This window comes from Dermacentor albipictus, chromosome 9, assembly GCF_038994185.2.
Source record: "Dermacentor albipictus isolate Rhodes 1998 colony chromosome 9, USDA_Dalb.pri_finalv2, whole genome shotgun sequence".
Lineage (NCBI taxonomy): Eukaryota > Metazoa > Arthropoda > Arachnida > Ixodida > Ixodidae > Dermacentor > Dermacentor albipictus.
The window spans coordinates 119,808,574-119,826,315 of record NC_091829.1 but is presented as its reverse complement, the minus strand read 5'-3'; the positions used below and the strand labels follow the sequence as shown (position 1 = coordinate 119,826,315).

The 17,742-nt window shown below is 46.4% G+C and overlaps 1 protein-coding gene across 3 annotated transcripts in view; it reads right to left on the bottom strand.

The window, feature by feature from the left end:
- Nucleotides 1-17,742, bottom strand: part of LOC135911243 (DNA-binding protein RFX2-like) — a 166,541-nt gene that overhangs the window by 37,904 nt on the left and 110,895 nt on the right. For all 3 annotated transcript variants that reach the window (XM_065443434.2, XM_065443435.2, XM_065443437.2), the window contains one exon: nucleotides 10,712-10,857. In XM_065443434.2, the coding sequence (XP_065299506.1) occupies nucleotides 10,712-10,857 (146 nt within the window). The remainder of the gene's footprint in view (nucleotides 1-10,711; nucleotides 10,858-17,742) is intronic.

Here is a 17,742-nt window from a genome sequence, read left to right as displayed (position 1 = left end):
CGCGCATCATTCCAAGAAATCAAATGAGACACTGTACGGTGTATGAAATTTCAGTCACCATTCTGTATTAGTTCTGAAGACCTCGTGGCATTGCCGCAGGGAATTATGAGTAATCAACCAGGTCTGAAAATTTAGTCGGTGACTTAGTTTCCTCAACAATATTTTTTTTTCTTTGTTACTTTGTCTGCTACATGCAGAGATAGCAAATCCTCGGACATTAACTATTCAAAGTCCATAAATTTGAACGGCCTTAAAACATCCAGGTCACATGTTTCTATTTTCAGATACGCATAGCCACTTTGTCTACAGCCGAACCCGACTATATAGAACTCGTTTAGTACATCGAATTACCCTGTATATTGAACAGTTTCTGAACACCACAATGTTACAATGAGAATATATAGCAAAAAGTATGGTTAAGAGGAAGCTTTAGCTCAAGCCCAACTCTGAAGCCGCCTATTCAAATACATGTAAAACACAAAAATGCTTTTCTGAGATAACCCCTGGACCAATTTTAACGAAATGTGTTGCATTTGAGAGAGAAAGTTAAATTCTAGTGACTGTTGGAAGCAGAATATCGATTTACGGCCTGAATTCTGTTGAAAGAATTTTCAAAAACTGAAAGGTTCGAAAAAAGAACAGGAGCACAAAACTTACAAATTAATAGCTCTCCATCAAGAACAGATATCGTGGTACTGTAAACAGCATCTATTAGATCATTCAAAGCGGACAAATTTGATATGTCAATTTACATATTACGAGAATTTGTTATGTTGTGTATTTATACATTACTCATTTTCTTTAGACTCATGTGTAACATATCAATTTTGTTTGCTTTAGATCTACTATCAGATGCAATTAACAGAAGTCTGATATAATTTTTCACTGCCGAGTTACGGAATTGTAAACTTGATAGTTTCCTTTTCTGAAAGTTTGCGATTTTTGCCAATTTTTAGTAAAAGAATTGACGAACTAAATAAAAAAATTCGAAATCAAAAGTCACTAGATTTTATGTTTTTCTTTTAAACGCAATAAACCTTGTCAAGTTTGGTGTAGTGGTTGCCGAGAAAAACGAATTCTCCTTTTACGTGTATTTAGACTGGAGCACCCGAGCTAAAGGTTTGTCTTAAATCGAGCGAAAGTAGCAGCCGCTTTAAATATATCGAACTTCAAGCAGCACAAAACTGCCTCAAAAGTTGGCTTTCCCGCAGGGCACCCGGGCCAGCTGTCGACAGCCCCTCCCAGACAAAGTGGTTTAGCCCAACTGCGCTTGTGCGGCACTGCCCTGACTTCCTCAGACAGTAGCCCCCTAGAAAGGCGGTTCGTACCACCCCTCTCTTTCTCACAGCCCCGTGTGCCTGCTCGGGATCACCTCAACTGCCTAAGTGTTCAGTTGGTTCAGCTGCAAGATTGTGTGCGTTGTCACGTCCTCATAATGCAGTGCTTGTCCGCTCCTGTCAAACATTTACGCCAGCAGCAAGTAGAATAACGTTTGTGGACGTCTCAGACCCGCGGCTAAGCATACCGAGCATCGGCGCAACGTGAACATCGCGACCAAGATTTGCGCGCGGGATCCGGACACACGGCTAAGCCTTTCAGCACTTGGCGTTTCGGAATTCGTGACCAAACACATCTCGCACGCAATCCTTGAACCCGTCGTGAAGCATTTCACGCATAGGAGTCTCCAACTCGGCGATCAAGCACATAGTGCGCAGACATCTCGGACCCTCGCTTAAGCACTTTGTGCATCGGTGCCTCTGACTGCGCGACTACGTACATCAAGTAGTATCGACTCCTCGAGCCCGTGTGTTGTGACGTGAAGCGCCAACTGATAAGACAAGACGATGCATTGACGGGGAACCACGGAACTCCTTTATTCCGATGGCAATCGCTTATATACACTTGATATAATTGACAGCGCCCCCTATACACAACACATTCCCCCTCATTAACAAAAAAAAGAAAGGAAATAAAATCAATCCACTTTCGCGCACTCACTTCACATCACATGAAACGAACGACGTTCTCACTGTCAGGTAAGCTCGTAGTCTTGATATCGTGCTGGCACTCTTCTTGTTCGTTCCGGCCTGGTGCGAGATGGTGCTGTGGTTGTGGCCAATTGCGATCGAGAATTGTCTTGCTGATCGGGAACCTCTAGGATAGACTCCGTTACTGTGGGCTGTGCACCGTCAGAATGGCTGGCGCTTCCCTGGATGTCTTCTGATGGCACCATTTCAGATTGATTCTCGTCGGCGGTAGGGGTATTTTGCTCCGCCATCTTCCCTATGTGAAGATCCAGATCGCAGGAAAACCCCGAGGCCGCACTGCGTTGCGCTGTAACCGCGTCAGCTAGTGCCTGTCCTGTCCCAACTTTACCAATTACTGTTAGTTTTGATGCGTTCCATTTCGTACCGTTTGCCAGCAAAAACGAATTCGTGCCCACTCGTCTCTTCACCTGGATCGGCAAAGAAAACTTGTGTTTCGTCTTTGGTCCGCCTTGCTTTATTTTTACGAAATCTCCTGGCTCAATGGTAGACGCTCTGGCACCTCGTTTTTCATCGGTGTACTTTTTTGTTCGTTGTTGCTGCTCCTTAACGCGCTGTTTCAACTTTTCCATGGCGGCACGCGGTTCCTCGAAAAATTCCCTTTCTGGGAGGCCAACAACATCCAATCTTGTTCTGGGTCTTCTTCCATGCAGTAGGTAAGCCGGTGACGCTCCTGTAGTTGCATGTGGGGTGGCCCTGTAAACACCCAGGTAGTCCCAGATTGCCTCCTTCAGTGGTCTTCGTTCCAATGCCGCGACCTGAATATATTCCTTGAGAACGCGGTTGAACCTCTCAATCTGACCATTGCATTGCGGGTAATACAATGTTGCAACACAATGCTGGATTCCCCGATCTCGTAAAAACTGCTCAAAACATGTCGACATAAACTGACGCCCATTGTCAGTCACAATGCTTTTCGGGTACCCTTCTCTCGCAAAAAGTTCCAAAAGCACTTTCACTACTGCCTGCGCAGTGATTGTGGACACAAATGCCACCTCGGGCCACTTGCTGTGGTAATCAATAATAGTGATTGCAAACCTGCACTCCGGAGGGGCACGCTCCATCGGCCCAACGATGTCGATTCCCAGCTTTTCCCACGGCTTCTCGGGCCACTTTACTGGCTCCAATGGGGCCATTACGGTTTTTGCCGATTTATCTGATGCTTTGCAGATAGCACAATTGCTAACCAGCGATTCCACATCCCTGTCCATTCCGGGCCACCAGTACTGTTCCCTTAACCGTTGTTTGGTCCTTACAATGCCTGGATGTGCTTCATGTGCCATCATGACCAGCCTGGAAGTGAGTGTCGATGGGGGAACGACGCGTTCCGCGCGAAACAGTAGCCCGTCTATCACCGACAGCTCTTCTTTTATACGAAAAAAAGACCTTAAATTTCCAGCTAAACAGCCCTTTTCCGGCCATCTGGACGTAACATGCTGCGCCACCTCATTTAATAATGAATCATCAGCTGTTTCTGCTTGCAACTCACTCTTAGTGATCATGCTGGAAACCACAGCAACTACTTCCTCCACCGGTTCGTCCTCTGCAGAGGTCAAAGGTAACCTAGAAAGTGCATCCGCAACGACATTGGTGTTCCCCTTTGTGTACTGCACAGTGAAGTTGTATCGCAAAAGTCTAGCACACCAGCGTTCAATACGCAGTGGGCGTCTTCCAACCCCATTTGTGGACAGCAGTGTCACCAAAGCCTGATGATCAGTTCGTAAGACAAACCTGCGGCCCCACAGATAAACGTGCCAATGTTCGCAAGCCCATAAACATGCCAGCGCCTCTCGTTCCCCAGTAGAGTACTTGCGTTCTGTAGGAGTTAGTGTCCTCGAAGCGAATGCCACTGTACGTACTTCTCCGTCGACTACCTGCTGGAGCACAGCTCCCAGTCCATATGCCGAGGCGTCAGTGGTCACTTGTACAGGCAAAGACTCATTGAACATAGCCACCACGCCGCATGATGACAGCATCTCCTTGATCCTGCAAAAGCTCTCCTCAGTGCTCTGATCCCACACGAACTTCTGTCCTTTACGAAGAAGTCGTCGCAGCGGCTCCACCACCTCTGCATAATTGGGAAGAAAATGTGAGTAATAGCCTACGAGCCCAAGGAAAGACCGCAGCGAGACTACATCGGCAGGCGTTTGTGCTTTAATCACAGCATCCACCTTTGACTTGAGTGGGGCAAGACCACTTGCACTCACACGATGACCCAAAAAGGAGAGTTCCTTGACAGCGAACAAGCATTTCTGATTTAGCTGCAGCCCCGCCTCAGCGATCCGATGCAATACCTCGCGAAGGTTACGGTTGTGCTCGTCCTTAGTCTTTCCAAAGACTATGATGTCGTCGATATAAAACAACACGCCCTTGCAGCCTTTCAAGATTTCTTGCATCATTCGCTGAAACGCGGCTGGTGCCGATGCGAGGCCAAAACACACTCTGCGGAACCTAAATAAGCCTTCGTGCGTAATAAACGTCGTTAATTCGCGACTATCTTCGGCTAATTCCACTTGATGGTAGGCTGCAGCAAGATCCAGTTTCGAGAACCATGCTGCTCCGCTCAGCGCATGCAACAGTTCCTCAGTGTGTGGCAAAGGGAATCCATCAATGACTACTGCTTTGTTCGGCTCGCGTAAATCGACGCATAGACGAATAGTTCCATCCTTCTTCTGCACAACCACTATAGGAGACACCCATTCCGCAGCACTGACCTTTTCTATAATGCCTGCATCCAATAATCTTGCCAGTTCAGCCGCTACCTTCTCTCGCAGCGTCAGCGGCAAACGTCGAACCTTCGCTGCTACTGGTTTTACATCTGTACGCCGCTTCACAGAATGTACGAAGTTTTTCGCTAATCCCAACTTATCAGCGAAAAGAAAGGAAAACTCACATAATTCAGGAGGAAGCGACTGGGGGCTGACCGTGACTTGCAAACACTCCAGTGTAGAACCGATGATGTGCAATTGCAGCTGGTGAACCCCATCCAGTCCTAGTAATGCCATGCCTTGGGGAACAACGTAAAATCGAAGGCAAGCCGAGTTGTTCCCGCGTACAACTCTGGCTGTGAACCATCCCAAGACCGGAATTTTCTTCTGTGAAAAATCCCGCAGCGTCGCTGAAGCCGCAGTCAAAGGAAAGCTGTTGGCGAACTTGGCTCGATAAACGTGGTCTGGCAAAATAGACACCGACGACCCAGTATCTACCAGCAACTGAAGTGGCTCGTTCTCAATAACGACGTCTACGACCAAAGTCCTTCGTTCCACTTGTCTGACCGCCAGTACAGTGAGCACGTCCTCTTCGCTAGCGCCGTCGTTTCGGACCGTCCGCACGTCCCGCTCTGCCGACCTGCCACAGACCGCTCGAAAATGTCCCATTCTGTGGCACTGGGAACAACGTTTCCCCCGTGCTTTGCATTCCTGTGAATTAGCTAGGTGCCTTGTAGAGCCGCACCGGTAACACTTGCGCACCGGCGTCATTGCCGCGTCGCTGTCTGGACTTTTGCCTTGAGATACATGCTGCACTATGTCCGTTTGTGACGACCCTTGGTCATAGATCGCAGCCCCCTCCGCTGCCTGCTCGTACGTCTGTAGCATTTCCACTGCCTCTGCGAGCGTCAGTTGTGACCCCTTCACGAGCAATTTCTGTCGCAACTCAGTGCTCCGTACTCCGTCAACAACCCTGTCTCGTAGAGCCGCTTCCAAGAATTGCCCGAAGTCGCACGTCTTTGCTAACTGTCGGAGAGCACTGACGTATTCTCGTATCGGCTCGTTCGGCAGTTGCCGACGTAACGTGAATCGACGTCGCTCGACCAGTACGTTAACGGTGCTTGAGAACTGCCGCTCCAATAGGCTCAATGCCTCCGTGTAACTATCCCCTTCACTTGCCTCCGTCCCGTCTTTTCCTGCTGTTTTGCTTGTCTCCGGCCCGGCTTTTGTCGTGTCTGACGTTCGTGCCGGCTCTGGGCCCAATGTGCGAAAAACACGGCGTCCCTCGACACCAAGACATTGCAGCAGAATGGCCTTTTTCCGTAGCGGCGGTTGCGCGTCCATCCCCGTCGCTTCAAGAAAATTTGTGAAATCATCGCGCCACTGCTCCCATGGAATTGTCGCATCTCCAGGAGTCTCCAGGAAAGGCGGTAATGGCGGTAGTCCGTACGCTGCCATTTCGTAGGTGACGCCCCTTGGAACAGCACGGAGCCAGGTAAGGGAAAACAGTTCGTCGCTAGCTCGCTAGCTTCGCCGACTGCGCCAGATTGTTGTGACGCGAAGCGCCAACTGATAAGACAAGACGATGCATTGACGGGGAACCACGGAACTCCTTTATTCCGATGGCAATCGCTTATATACACTTGATATAATTGACAGCGCCCCCTATACACAACACCGCGTCTAGGCATTTCGTGCATCGGCACCTCGAACTGCTCGACTAAGCACATCAAGTGTCGACTCCTCGAGCCTGCGACTAGGCATTTCGCGCATCGGCACCTGGGACTGCGCGGCTAGGTACTTCGCACGTTGGCACCTCAAACTGTGCAAACCAAAGGGCAGAGACCCAAAAAGTCACCTGTAAGCAAATATACAGCAAAACTACAATCGTGGTGCATTTTGTGAGATGTGAACTGCTCCAAGAACTTTGAGAGACATTTTCTCAAAAGTGAGTTTTGGGCATTCTGCATTGTCTGTGGAAAGGGTGGCCTTGGAATGCCTAACCAATTTTCATTCTGTTTGTGTTTATGTACTCCCTGAAGTGTGCTTTAGCGTATGACAGTCTTCAATATCTTGCTGAAAGCTAAGTTTTTTTTTCTGCATGCTAATATGTGAATGACAAGTTCTGCTACAATTAGTAAAAGTGAACATTATCTGTGTAAAAAAAAAACAAAGCAGCTAATAATTTTTTGGAATTGTTGTACACTGTAGTGCTCTTTTGGGCAAAGATTAAAACTACAGGTTTTCCACAAGCAGAACACATGTAACATTTTGTAACTTGAAAACTAGTTAAGGAATCGTAATGAAACTGCATATTTTTTTATTTCAGACACTTTTGAGTGTGGGTGCCAAATTTCGTTACTCTAGGTCAAACAAAAAAAGTTAGCTCTGATCACCACTTCCCCCCTTAAACCCTATCAAAATGCAGCCACCGCAGCTGAAATTTGATCACGTGCTCTTGTTAGACTTGGGTAAACATGGTAAGTACATCAGCGTTTTTGCATTTAAACCCTATCAAAATGCAGCCGCCACAGCCAGAATTTGATCCTGCGAACTTGGGCTTAGCATCATCATAGGCACTATTTATTTATTGAAATTACCTTACAGGCCCATTGAAGGGCATTGAGTAAGGGGGGCAACAGTAATTACATGACAAAAATAGCAAAGTGCTACATCGTTACACAATATTAATACGCAACGAATTCTGGTTATCACGGAATGTTTCACGATTGAAGATGGATGCAATGTGATCTGAGAGACTGTTCCAATGTGCAATAGCTCTTGGTGGTGGTGATGAGTTAAATGCCTGCGTTTGACCATGAATGCGCATGAAACTAAGTGCATCGTGAATCCAACGAGATGTGTACACAGGAGCATGAAGCAACAAAAGTGAAAGTTATTACAATAAATGTACCTGTGAAACAGACATAAAAAAGCAATGACACGGCGATCTTCTAATGACTGAAATGGAAGGTCTTCTTTTATTCGAGCAACGCTCGAATGATAGTCGTAGTTGCCAGAGATGAATCTGGCTGCCCTATTTTGAATGGTTTCCAACATATGAATTAGGTAATCTTGATATGATGACCACGTGGATGAAGCATATTCTAGTTGTGGGCGAACATAAGTAAGATATGCTAGTTTTCGTACGTTAGAAGGTGTGTTATGCAAGTTTCTACACAGGCAGCCGAGAGATTGAGGAGCTTTGGAAGAGACAGTTGCTACATGTGTTGTCCATGATAAGTCCGATGAAAGACAAACGCCGAGATATTTTTGTACGATGGAGCAGCCGAAATTATGCCATTATTAATCGAATAGTGGAACACTGAGTTAGTAAGCTTTTGAATTAACGAGATTAACTTGCATTTAGAAGCATTAGGGGCATCTGTCAAGTTACGCACCACCTATAGCTTTGTTCAAGGTCATTTTTGAGAGTAAAATGATGATTAAAACATTTAATATTGTGGTATATGACGCAATCGTCAGTGTACAACCTAAATGAGGATGAAAGGTTGCGGGCAAGTCGTTGATGTATATTAAAGAGTAATGAACCTAGCACACTGCCTTAGGGGACATCGGATGTGAAGTTGCAAAAGTTAGACGAAATGTTCTTGACCAATATTAATTGCCGACGCGAAGACAGGAAGTTACGTAGCCAAGATAGTGTTAATGAATGAATGCAAAGGGCAGACAATTTGGAAATTAAACGGCAATGAGGTAGAGTATCGAACGCCTTTGCGAAATCAAGAAAGAGGCAATCGGTTTGATCGTTAGAGTTTATGTTAAAGTGTAGGCCAGTCGTGAATTTAAATAACTGAGTGTCACATGAGTAGCCTTTTCTAAAGCCATGCTGACTAGAGAAAGAAAAGTTATTTGATTCAAGGTGACCGTAGGTATGAGAAGCTATAATATGTTCAAGTAATTTACAGCATATGCATGTTAGTGAAATGGGTCGATAATTACAGGGTGAGTGCTTGTCACCGGATTTAAATAGGGGAACTACCTTACCATTCTTCCAGTCCTTAGGCAGCTCACCTGATACAGTGGAACCCCGTTCATACGTTTCTCACTGGACTGGGGGAAAAAAACGTAACAGCCGGGAAAACGCAACAGTGAGGAAAGCTCCGAAAATGAATTAAAAAAGTGCAGCTTCAACTATAGACATTTCCACTAAGTGTGCTGAGGATTTAAAGAAAGTCCAGAATGGTGGCTTGCCGTTTCTTTCGCTCGCTAGAAATCACCACACGTTTCTCAATAGCCTGGAAGGCCGCATTGCTGTCAGCGTCGCTGTGAGGTGCGACGTACCTGCGGAGGAGGTCCGGAGCTGCGACGGCTTCTCCAAAGCTAGGATTTGGCAAATCCCCGGCTTCATGCGGCTCGTGCTACTCGTCGTCACCGCGCCATGACAATGGCAACGGCCATAGGAATATCCGCAGGAAATTTTGCCCTCTTTGGCGTAATCATGCTAACATGCTAATGATTGTTTAGTATTGCTGTGGAGTGCGCGCGTCCGAGGAGCCCGGTTGCGCGCAGCACGGCGTGGGAGAAATGTAAACAAGAGAGGAGAGCTGGCCCGATAGACGGAGCAACGCCACGAGCAATGCCAACTTCCGGTTTCACTTTAGCTTCACAAAGAGTGATGTCAGGGCCTCTCCTGAGTTTCCTTCCTCCGTGAGTCGACACGTCCAACAACGATGCGGTGACCGTAATCACAGTGATGATAGTGAGAGCATTTTTCACGAATGGCCACTTAGTGGCTGCCTCTCGAACTGGCGTGCGGCTTGCAGCCAGTTCCATAGCCAAGCTCAGCCAAAACTCGTCAAAAGCCAAAATGGCGGTTGGAGCGTGTTGCCTACTTTCGCCCAGGCGGGTTCGCGGTGCTAAGTTGCGACGTATCATGCGGGAACGTTTTCACAGCTACTACGTAACAGCGGGGTTCCTTATACATTGGATCCTATGGAAGCTATGCTGGCACCAAATGAAAACGATGTAGCAGCCGGGAAAACGCAGCAGTGAGGAACGTAACAGCGGGGTTCTACAGACTGGTTAAAGAGGAGACACAGAAAGCGACTGGAAATATCAGTAGTATATTTCAGTATTTTAGAGTAGATGTGATTAATGCCAGATGAAGTAGAAACTTTAAGATTTGGAATGAGGTTCACAACGCCTTCGGCAGTGATGGTGATTGGAGCCATGAAAGGGTTGTTCAGGAGGAAATGGCACATTGGAACAACCTTCTTGGGTAAAAAGAGACTCAAAATATGCATTGAAAGCAACCGCAAAACCTTCATCAGAAAGCAGAGATTGTTTTGAATCATGTATTGTAATGTGATTAGTAGACTTATGTGGAGAAATTATTTGCCAGAGTTTTTTAGGATTATTTCTAATAAGTGATGGCAAGTCCCGCGAATAATATTTCTTCGTGACTGCGCCTAATGCTTTATGGTAAACTTGTAGGCAATCCTTGTACTAATCCTAGTAGGAGGCAGCATTCTTAGGTTTTGAAGTATTTTAGAAACGTTTCTTTTTATTTCGTAATGTTCTAAGTTTAGTAAACCAAGGGTTAGTTTCATTTATTTATTCACATTACCTTACAGGCCTGATTGAAGGGCACTGAGTTTACACTTGCACTGCACAACCAAGGTGGGTTCCAGACATCATAACACATCATTAAGCCTCTATGTTAAAGCCAGCAGTCAAATCTGGAAATGAATGAATTAATGAATGAATGAATGAAATATACACCTCCTGTTTACTGAAGCCGAAACTGGCTCAAAGGAGTATCACAGTTAATTATTTAGGATGGTATGATGGTTGCCAGTATGTTTTCTTGGATATAGTGGATTCTGACTTGATTTCACAAAAGAGAGACAGACCGAGAGAGAGAGAAGAAAAAAAAAAAAGGAAACCGTTGGCACTCTTTGGGATGCACTTCCCACGCATGTTGTCACAACTCACTGGGGATGGGCCGTAGCACGTCGGGGATGAGGACATCCACCAGGTTCTGGTAGAACTGGTAGTCGGCACGCTGCACAAACTTCTGCACAGCCTCACACTTGCACAACAGGTGTAGCTTCGACTGGCTCAGCCCTTTGTCCGGCTCCCTGCAGGTGGGGCACACGATTGAGCTGCCACCACACTCCACATTTTCATTCGTGTCATTGTCTCAATCCCCTTACAATAATGCTCGACTGAGCGATGTAGATTACTACATCAATAAAAACACATACACGTAAATAAATAAATAAATATAGATAGCAGGCAATGCTATGAAGACTAAAGAGACCACTGACTGCTCGCATTCGAAACACAAAATGTAATTGAGCATCATATGCGACAGGTAGGTAGAGAGGTATGCGCCATGCAATTCCACACAACATTGTCTCACACTTTCAAGTCGCAAAATCTGACACCGTTATTACACGGAAGGCTCTGCGGATGCCGCCAAATGTGCAAAGTGGCACGTTTCAGCTACCAACAGCAGCAGCAGTGCACTGTTTGCACTCACAATCAAAACAAGGTACGTCACATATTGGGAGCACAAATGTGCACAAATACAAGATTTGATATAACCCTTCGTCAGTGAAGGTATCATTACATAGAAAGAATCACAGATCAAAAACAAGTGCAGTGCGACACGCACAGAGTAAGGCTTCTAGAACACACTACTTGCAGAGCATCTGCCGCATTCCCTGCAAAGTACAAGGCAGAGTATTGTCACGTTGTAGTGATGGTGAAGAAAGATGCAGTATTAAAACTGAGTAACGAATTGAACTCTTTGCTGGGCGAAACTGCGCACAGCAGAACAAGTAACACTCAGCACAATGATAGCGGCGAGCACATTTGTCGATTGTCGAAAATCTGAATTGGCGGGTCCAGTGCGGCGGCTATTTATGCATGACTCGTCGAAGGTACCAGTGTAATCCCGGTGCCCGCGTGCCTTCCAGAAAGTACAACACTATTCAAGTGGCGCATACAATATCATTACACAAGGTGTGGCAACAACGCAGGCAACAGATAGAATCAACGATAACATACGAGAAAGTTCCGATTCAGCCTTGTCCTAAGCCATAACTTAATAAGCTGTTAGCATGTGAAATGCAGTTACAGAATAATGATGAACAAATAATAAGCAATGTACGCGTGTCAGTGTAATGCCTACGAAAACTGCAAGCAGGGTGTGGTTCAGCCAGCATGGAAACAGTACATGGATTTGCCTGAACTTTGTCCTTCTGGTTCTGAATGGCTTTGTGACTTGGCAACTTCCCATTTTAAGCAAAGTATTGCATTATAAATTAGGGGTGCGCAAATACTGAGTAGCTGATTTGGAAAGAAATAAGAAAGTTACAGTGACGTTCTACTTCGTGAATGCGGGTTACATGCAGGCGTATGTACACTGCAAACATGTACAGCAAGCATCATTGAAGCACAAACGGAAAGAGCACGAACACGATCGTGGACCCTACATTGATTTGGACGGTGTAACACCTGGAGTGCCACAGGGAAATCGCTTATTGTTGCACTTGCATTCCCATGAGCAAAAAGTTTCGTTATTTTTATATTGAATAATGGCCTTCACTGGATAAGCCCACAGGAAAGATTTATGTACTTGTGTCATATCCTGTTTCTGTGCTGTCAGGCATTGCTGTTACCGCTTGTGCCACCCCGATTCCTCTCCTGTCCTCTGTAAATACTGCGAGGATTCTGCGTGCTCTAAAAGACTTTTGTATGCTCTATGTGTTCGGTGTCACAATTATACAATGCTGTCATGTTTTTATATAAACAACTTATAACCACCTGCCTCAGATTGTCTTTTTATAAAGGCCCCCTCACCAGGTCTGGCCATTTTGATTTCACAAGCACAGTGTGTACAATGCATGGTAATGATCGTGTCTGCTAAGTATTACATCTCTGCACACCATGGAAAAGCTTACATTTCAAACCAAATGCCATTTGCCCTTCTCCTCGCGGGTGCCACGCTCCCACCCAGAGAGTCAATGTACAGTAAAACCTTGTAAAACTGCACTTGCTTAAACAGTAGCTTCGTTTGAAATGTAGTAAAGTCAAATCCCCTACTCAGCGGGCATTGAACATAATGCGTTTTGTACACGCATAAATAGTACCAGTTTATTGCGTATGTGTTGGTTAACACGTAGCGTTTACACTTTTTGCTGTGAAATCACGATGGCATGGCGGCCTGGCAGAACAACGAGCCTCAGAGATCGGAACGGCCTCCAAGCGCAAATGCAGAGCACGCTTGGAAGAGTGAAGCCACATCAACATTAACATCATTTCAATGCAGTGCCAGAGTCGGAGAGTGCTTTGGGGTCGTGCAAGCTAGGACAGAAACCGGGTGCTCAGCATAGAAGAAAAAATCAAACATGGCATGAAGAGGTCGGTACTGGCATGTGAAAGGGTTCTACCGTTAACTACGGTATGTGGCATTTGGAATGCGAAGTCGCCTGGCACTGCTGCTGTGACCGCTAAACTATGTTGGCTACAAAGTTAGACTTTTCGAGGTTAGACTTTTTGCCATCGTTGCCTCTGTTTATTGCCCAAATGTCACCTAATGAAAGTGGTGAGAGAGAGAAATTATGCATAGAAAGGTAGGGAGGTTAACCAGAGGTAGTTTTGGTTGGCTACCTTGCACAGGGAAAGGGTTAAGGGGGATAAAAAGAGAAAGGAAGGGGGAGATAGAAAGAGAAATGAGCACAAACCAACCGCATACAATAGGGAGCAGTAGGGGGCAGCGTTCTTAAAGTCTATCATGAAGCCTTGTAGATCGCAGGAAACTTATAACACTAGTGAGACCTTCAGCGCGGATACCCTTGGGAGCAGCACTGACCTAAAGCTTTTATTTCTGATAGTGGACGATTGTCCAATTGGTCCAGCAATCTGCACGTCACTTCTCTCTAGGCACTATATTGCAGGCAAACACAGATAATGTGTGTGAGCGTCTCATCGCTGCTGCATGTGTCGCGCATGGGGCTGTTAGCCATTTCAATAAGGAAAGCACGAGTTTGTAAATGCAATGCCTAGCCACAGATGGTACAACATGGTTTGTTCATGTCGTGTTAACCAACGCGGTAGATGCATCCATATATCCGGAGACAACAAATGCAAAGAACACGTGGTGAAAGCATCCGAATCCCATAGGGGCCTAGTACATTCACGGGACATAAATTGCAGCCCATCCGCAGCGTCTGTTCACGAAAGCGGAACCAAGACAACTTGACGGTTTTCATGTGCAGATGGGGCGGCTTCGTCTGCGCGAACATTTCCATTGATGTTGCAATGTCCTGGGAGCCATTGAAAGTTTATGTTGTGTCCCTTATCATGGCTGCAATGGTATGTATGAGGACGACCTGGAAAGTGAAAGTGCAGGCAATTCAGGCCTGACACTGGCAGAAGCTGCGCATTACGTCAGCCTCATGCGGGTTTTTACGAGAAGAGGGAGCTGGCAGGAAAGCTGGCTCATAGCTTAAGTGAGGCGGAGGCTGCCGTCGTCGCTGTTAGCCCGCCGCGGCATCAAACGGAAATACCCAAGTTCGCGCGAAGTGAACAAATACTGCATGTTTTCTGCCCTTTAATTGCATTCTCTTGTTGTTCCGTTTTTGACAGGTAAGTGGGCGATCTCACGCTATTTATGTTAAGTAGTACTACCGTTTAGTGGACACTTTTTCTGAGCTCCGGCCAACTACGGTTTAACAAGGTTTCACTGCAAATACACAAGTGCACCTATGTACATGGCAATGCTGTGACGTGGCTCATCGTGGCACGTGACTTGAAAATTATTCAGGGCAAGAGCAGTTATTTGTCAGATCTGTTGCTTCAATAGACCAGCTCAAGTTTACAGAAATGGTAAAACCTACAAACCGAATGTCTGCGTGTCTTTGTTTTACTTCGTACCATAGCGAGCGAAATCGTGTGCTGCCGAAATTACACAAACGCAACAGCTTGCGTGAGAGACCATCAGTGGAAAAAAAAAGCAGGCGGGGCCAGTGACATGTGCATCATGCGATCCACTAGCTCCAGTACAGGAGAACACAGGGAAGGTATTTTGCTTGTGGAGGCTAGATGGGGCAAGTGAAGAGAGCGTTACGTTGGTGGCGACGTTCAACTTTCAGCATATGATTTAAAAGCACTTCCTGTTGGGCTAGTTGGTAGCTGTTCATCATAAAATATAAAGGCGCCAAAAAACAGACACACACAAGAGAAGACACACACAAGAGGCACCCTGTCCCATTCTCTTCTCTTGTGTGTGCACATTTTTTGGCATCTTTATATTTTATAATGTTTCAGCATATGACCAAAATTTGCTATGTGGCCTGGTGAGAGGCCCTTTAAGTTTAAAAACCTGCAATGAAACGCCTACTTTTTAGGGCTTAGAAATTTGGCCAATGTACTGTTGAGCAATTTATTAGTAGCTTGGACGACGACGAAGTGTCCTGTGTGGAATGCTGCCTTTTTGTCTCTGAGAATTTGAAGCTACTTTGTGGGAGACGCCGCTCCCTTAACTACGGCGATGGACGAGGAGTCACCTGGAGGGGTTCCTGGTCCTTCTACGTGAACAGCGGCCACACCGAGAAAGCGGTCTAGTCGCCCGAGTGACACCAACAGCGAGGACACTGTGATCTACTCAGGGACCAGTGATGAAACCTCGAATGACAGCGACTTCGTGCCCCTAGCGAAGCACAAAGCAAAGAGAAGACTCGTCAGGACATCTCCTTCCCCAAGTAAGGCAACTGTGATCCCGATGCGAAAGCCATCAGACCTCACAATTTTATTTGTGCCTGTGGCTGCTAGCGACAATCTAAACCTGACCAACAGCCAAGCTACATCTGTGTCGCTCAAGGCACTTGTTCCGGGTCAGATCAAAGATGTAAGGATCAACGCCCGTAAGAACATCCTCGCTATAGATGTAACAAACCGCAGCGCGCTAGACATTCTGAGCAATGTTAAGGTGCTGGATAGCATTAACGTACGCTGCTATAAACAAGACGATCATGACTCTACGGCCGGCGTTGTGTATGACGTAGAAAATTCCATAAGCGATGCTGACCTGCATATACTCATCAAGCCGGCGACTGAGGGAATTGCCATATTGGAAGCCCGTCGCCCGGGAAACTCGCAGTGTGTCAAGTTAACTTTCAAAGGAGACAGCCTACCGTCCCACGTCAAGGCCGGTGACTTCCGACACATTGTTCGGCCTATTGTGCCAAAGCCGCTTCAGTGCAGGAAGAGTCAAAGGATAGGGCACGTTAGTGCGGTTTGCACAAATGCTGCCGTGTGCTCAAAGTGCTCTGGGTCGCACAGCTCCGATGCCTGTCGTGCAGAAAACCAAAAGTGTGCCAATTGTCAGGGCTCTCACGATGCAACTTCAAAGAATTGCCCACATATGAAAAATGAGGCGAAAGTCTTGAGACAAATGGTCAGGGATGGTTCCTCGCACAGGGAGGCTGCCGCTAAGGTGTGACGTCGACGTTCACGTCGCCGGAGATTTAGGAAACCCACTACTGTTGCTAAGGATGCACCGCGTCCACTGATAGTCCACAAACTTCCGCATACAACTAGCACTAGTAGCAATGAGGTTCCTCAGCAGAAAGTCTCCAATATCACTGCTTCATGCGAGGAGTGGCCGCCATTGCCACGGCTAGATCCACCAGCGGAGCAACAAGATGTAGCACACTCGCCGAATCATGCTTCACCTTTTGGCAGCAACCAAGACGACGACAAACAAGTTGTCACCATGATAAGGGCCCTTATGAACACGTTACGAGTACTACTGACCACCATACATACTCCGGCAGCTCAAGGTGCACTTCAAATACTGGATGCCCTGAATACGGTACTGTCCAATTTTGAGAAGCACCATGGCTGCTCCTCTACATGCGTTCCTTAAAAGAGGTCAAGGAAGCATCTATCTTCCAATGAAATGTCAGAGGCATTAAATCCCGCATTTTGTACTTTTGTCCGTTTGTTTTTAAGAACAAATTTTCAATAATCATCATTTGTGAACCAAACGTTGAGAGCGCCATCCGCCTATCAGGATATGAAGCTTTCATGTCTGCCACCTGTAGCGACCGCAGCAAAGTCATCATATATATCAGATGCGATTTCCCATATGTTTTACACGCAGTGGCACCTGATGATGACAATCAGCATGTATGTTTGACTATAAAATGCAAGAACGTCGCACTCACGCTCGTAAGTGCCTACATTTCACCTTCGAGTCGATTTGACAACGCAAGACTAGGTGCAATTTTAACAGCGACACCTGGACCATGGGTTTATACCGGCGACTTCAATGCGCATAATCCGCTATGGGAAAGCTTAAAGATGGACTGTCGAGGAAGACGTGTACTATCCTTCACGTCGGACCATGAGCTCTGCTGCCTAAATGATGGCAGACCTACTTTTCTCCGGGGATTGACATACAGCAGCTGCCTGGACTTGACTTTTGTTTCAAGATGCCTCAGTGCCAGTGTGAAATGGTTCACGAACAACGAAACGCATGGTAGTGACCACGTTCCAACATATATTAAAATCGGCGCCATATGCAAGTCACACTCTACTACAGTTCTTCATCACATCGACTGGCCTAAATACATGTTGCTCATGGAGAAGAATTGCCAAGAGATACAGGACTGTCTACCTGAAAACATCGAGAAACAAATTAACGCCGCTGCTCAAGAAGCCACAAGATCTTTTAGGTCTATTCCTAAACTTTCTGAGTTTGAAGCAGAATTGGAGCGACTTTGAGCAATCCACCGTCGCACGGAACGAAGGTACAGGCGCACCAAGTCCATCTACGACCTGAGGGAGGCGAGACGCATACAGAAGAAGATCCAGTGTCGGATCAACTCCCTGCAGTCTCTAAGATGGAAAACCTTCTGTGCTTCCCTTGATCCTCGTAAACCCTTGTCACATATATAGAGAACAGTGCGTGGTCTTCGAACATCACGGCAACAACGCCACCCCTTCAAACG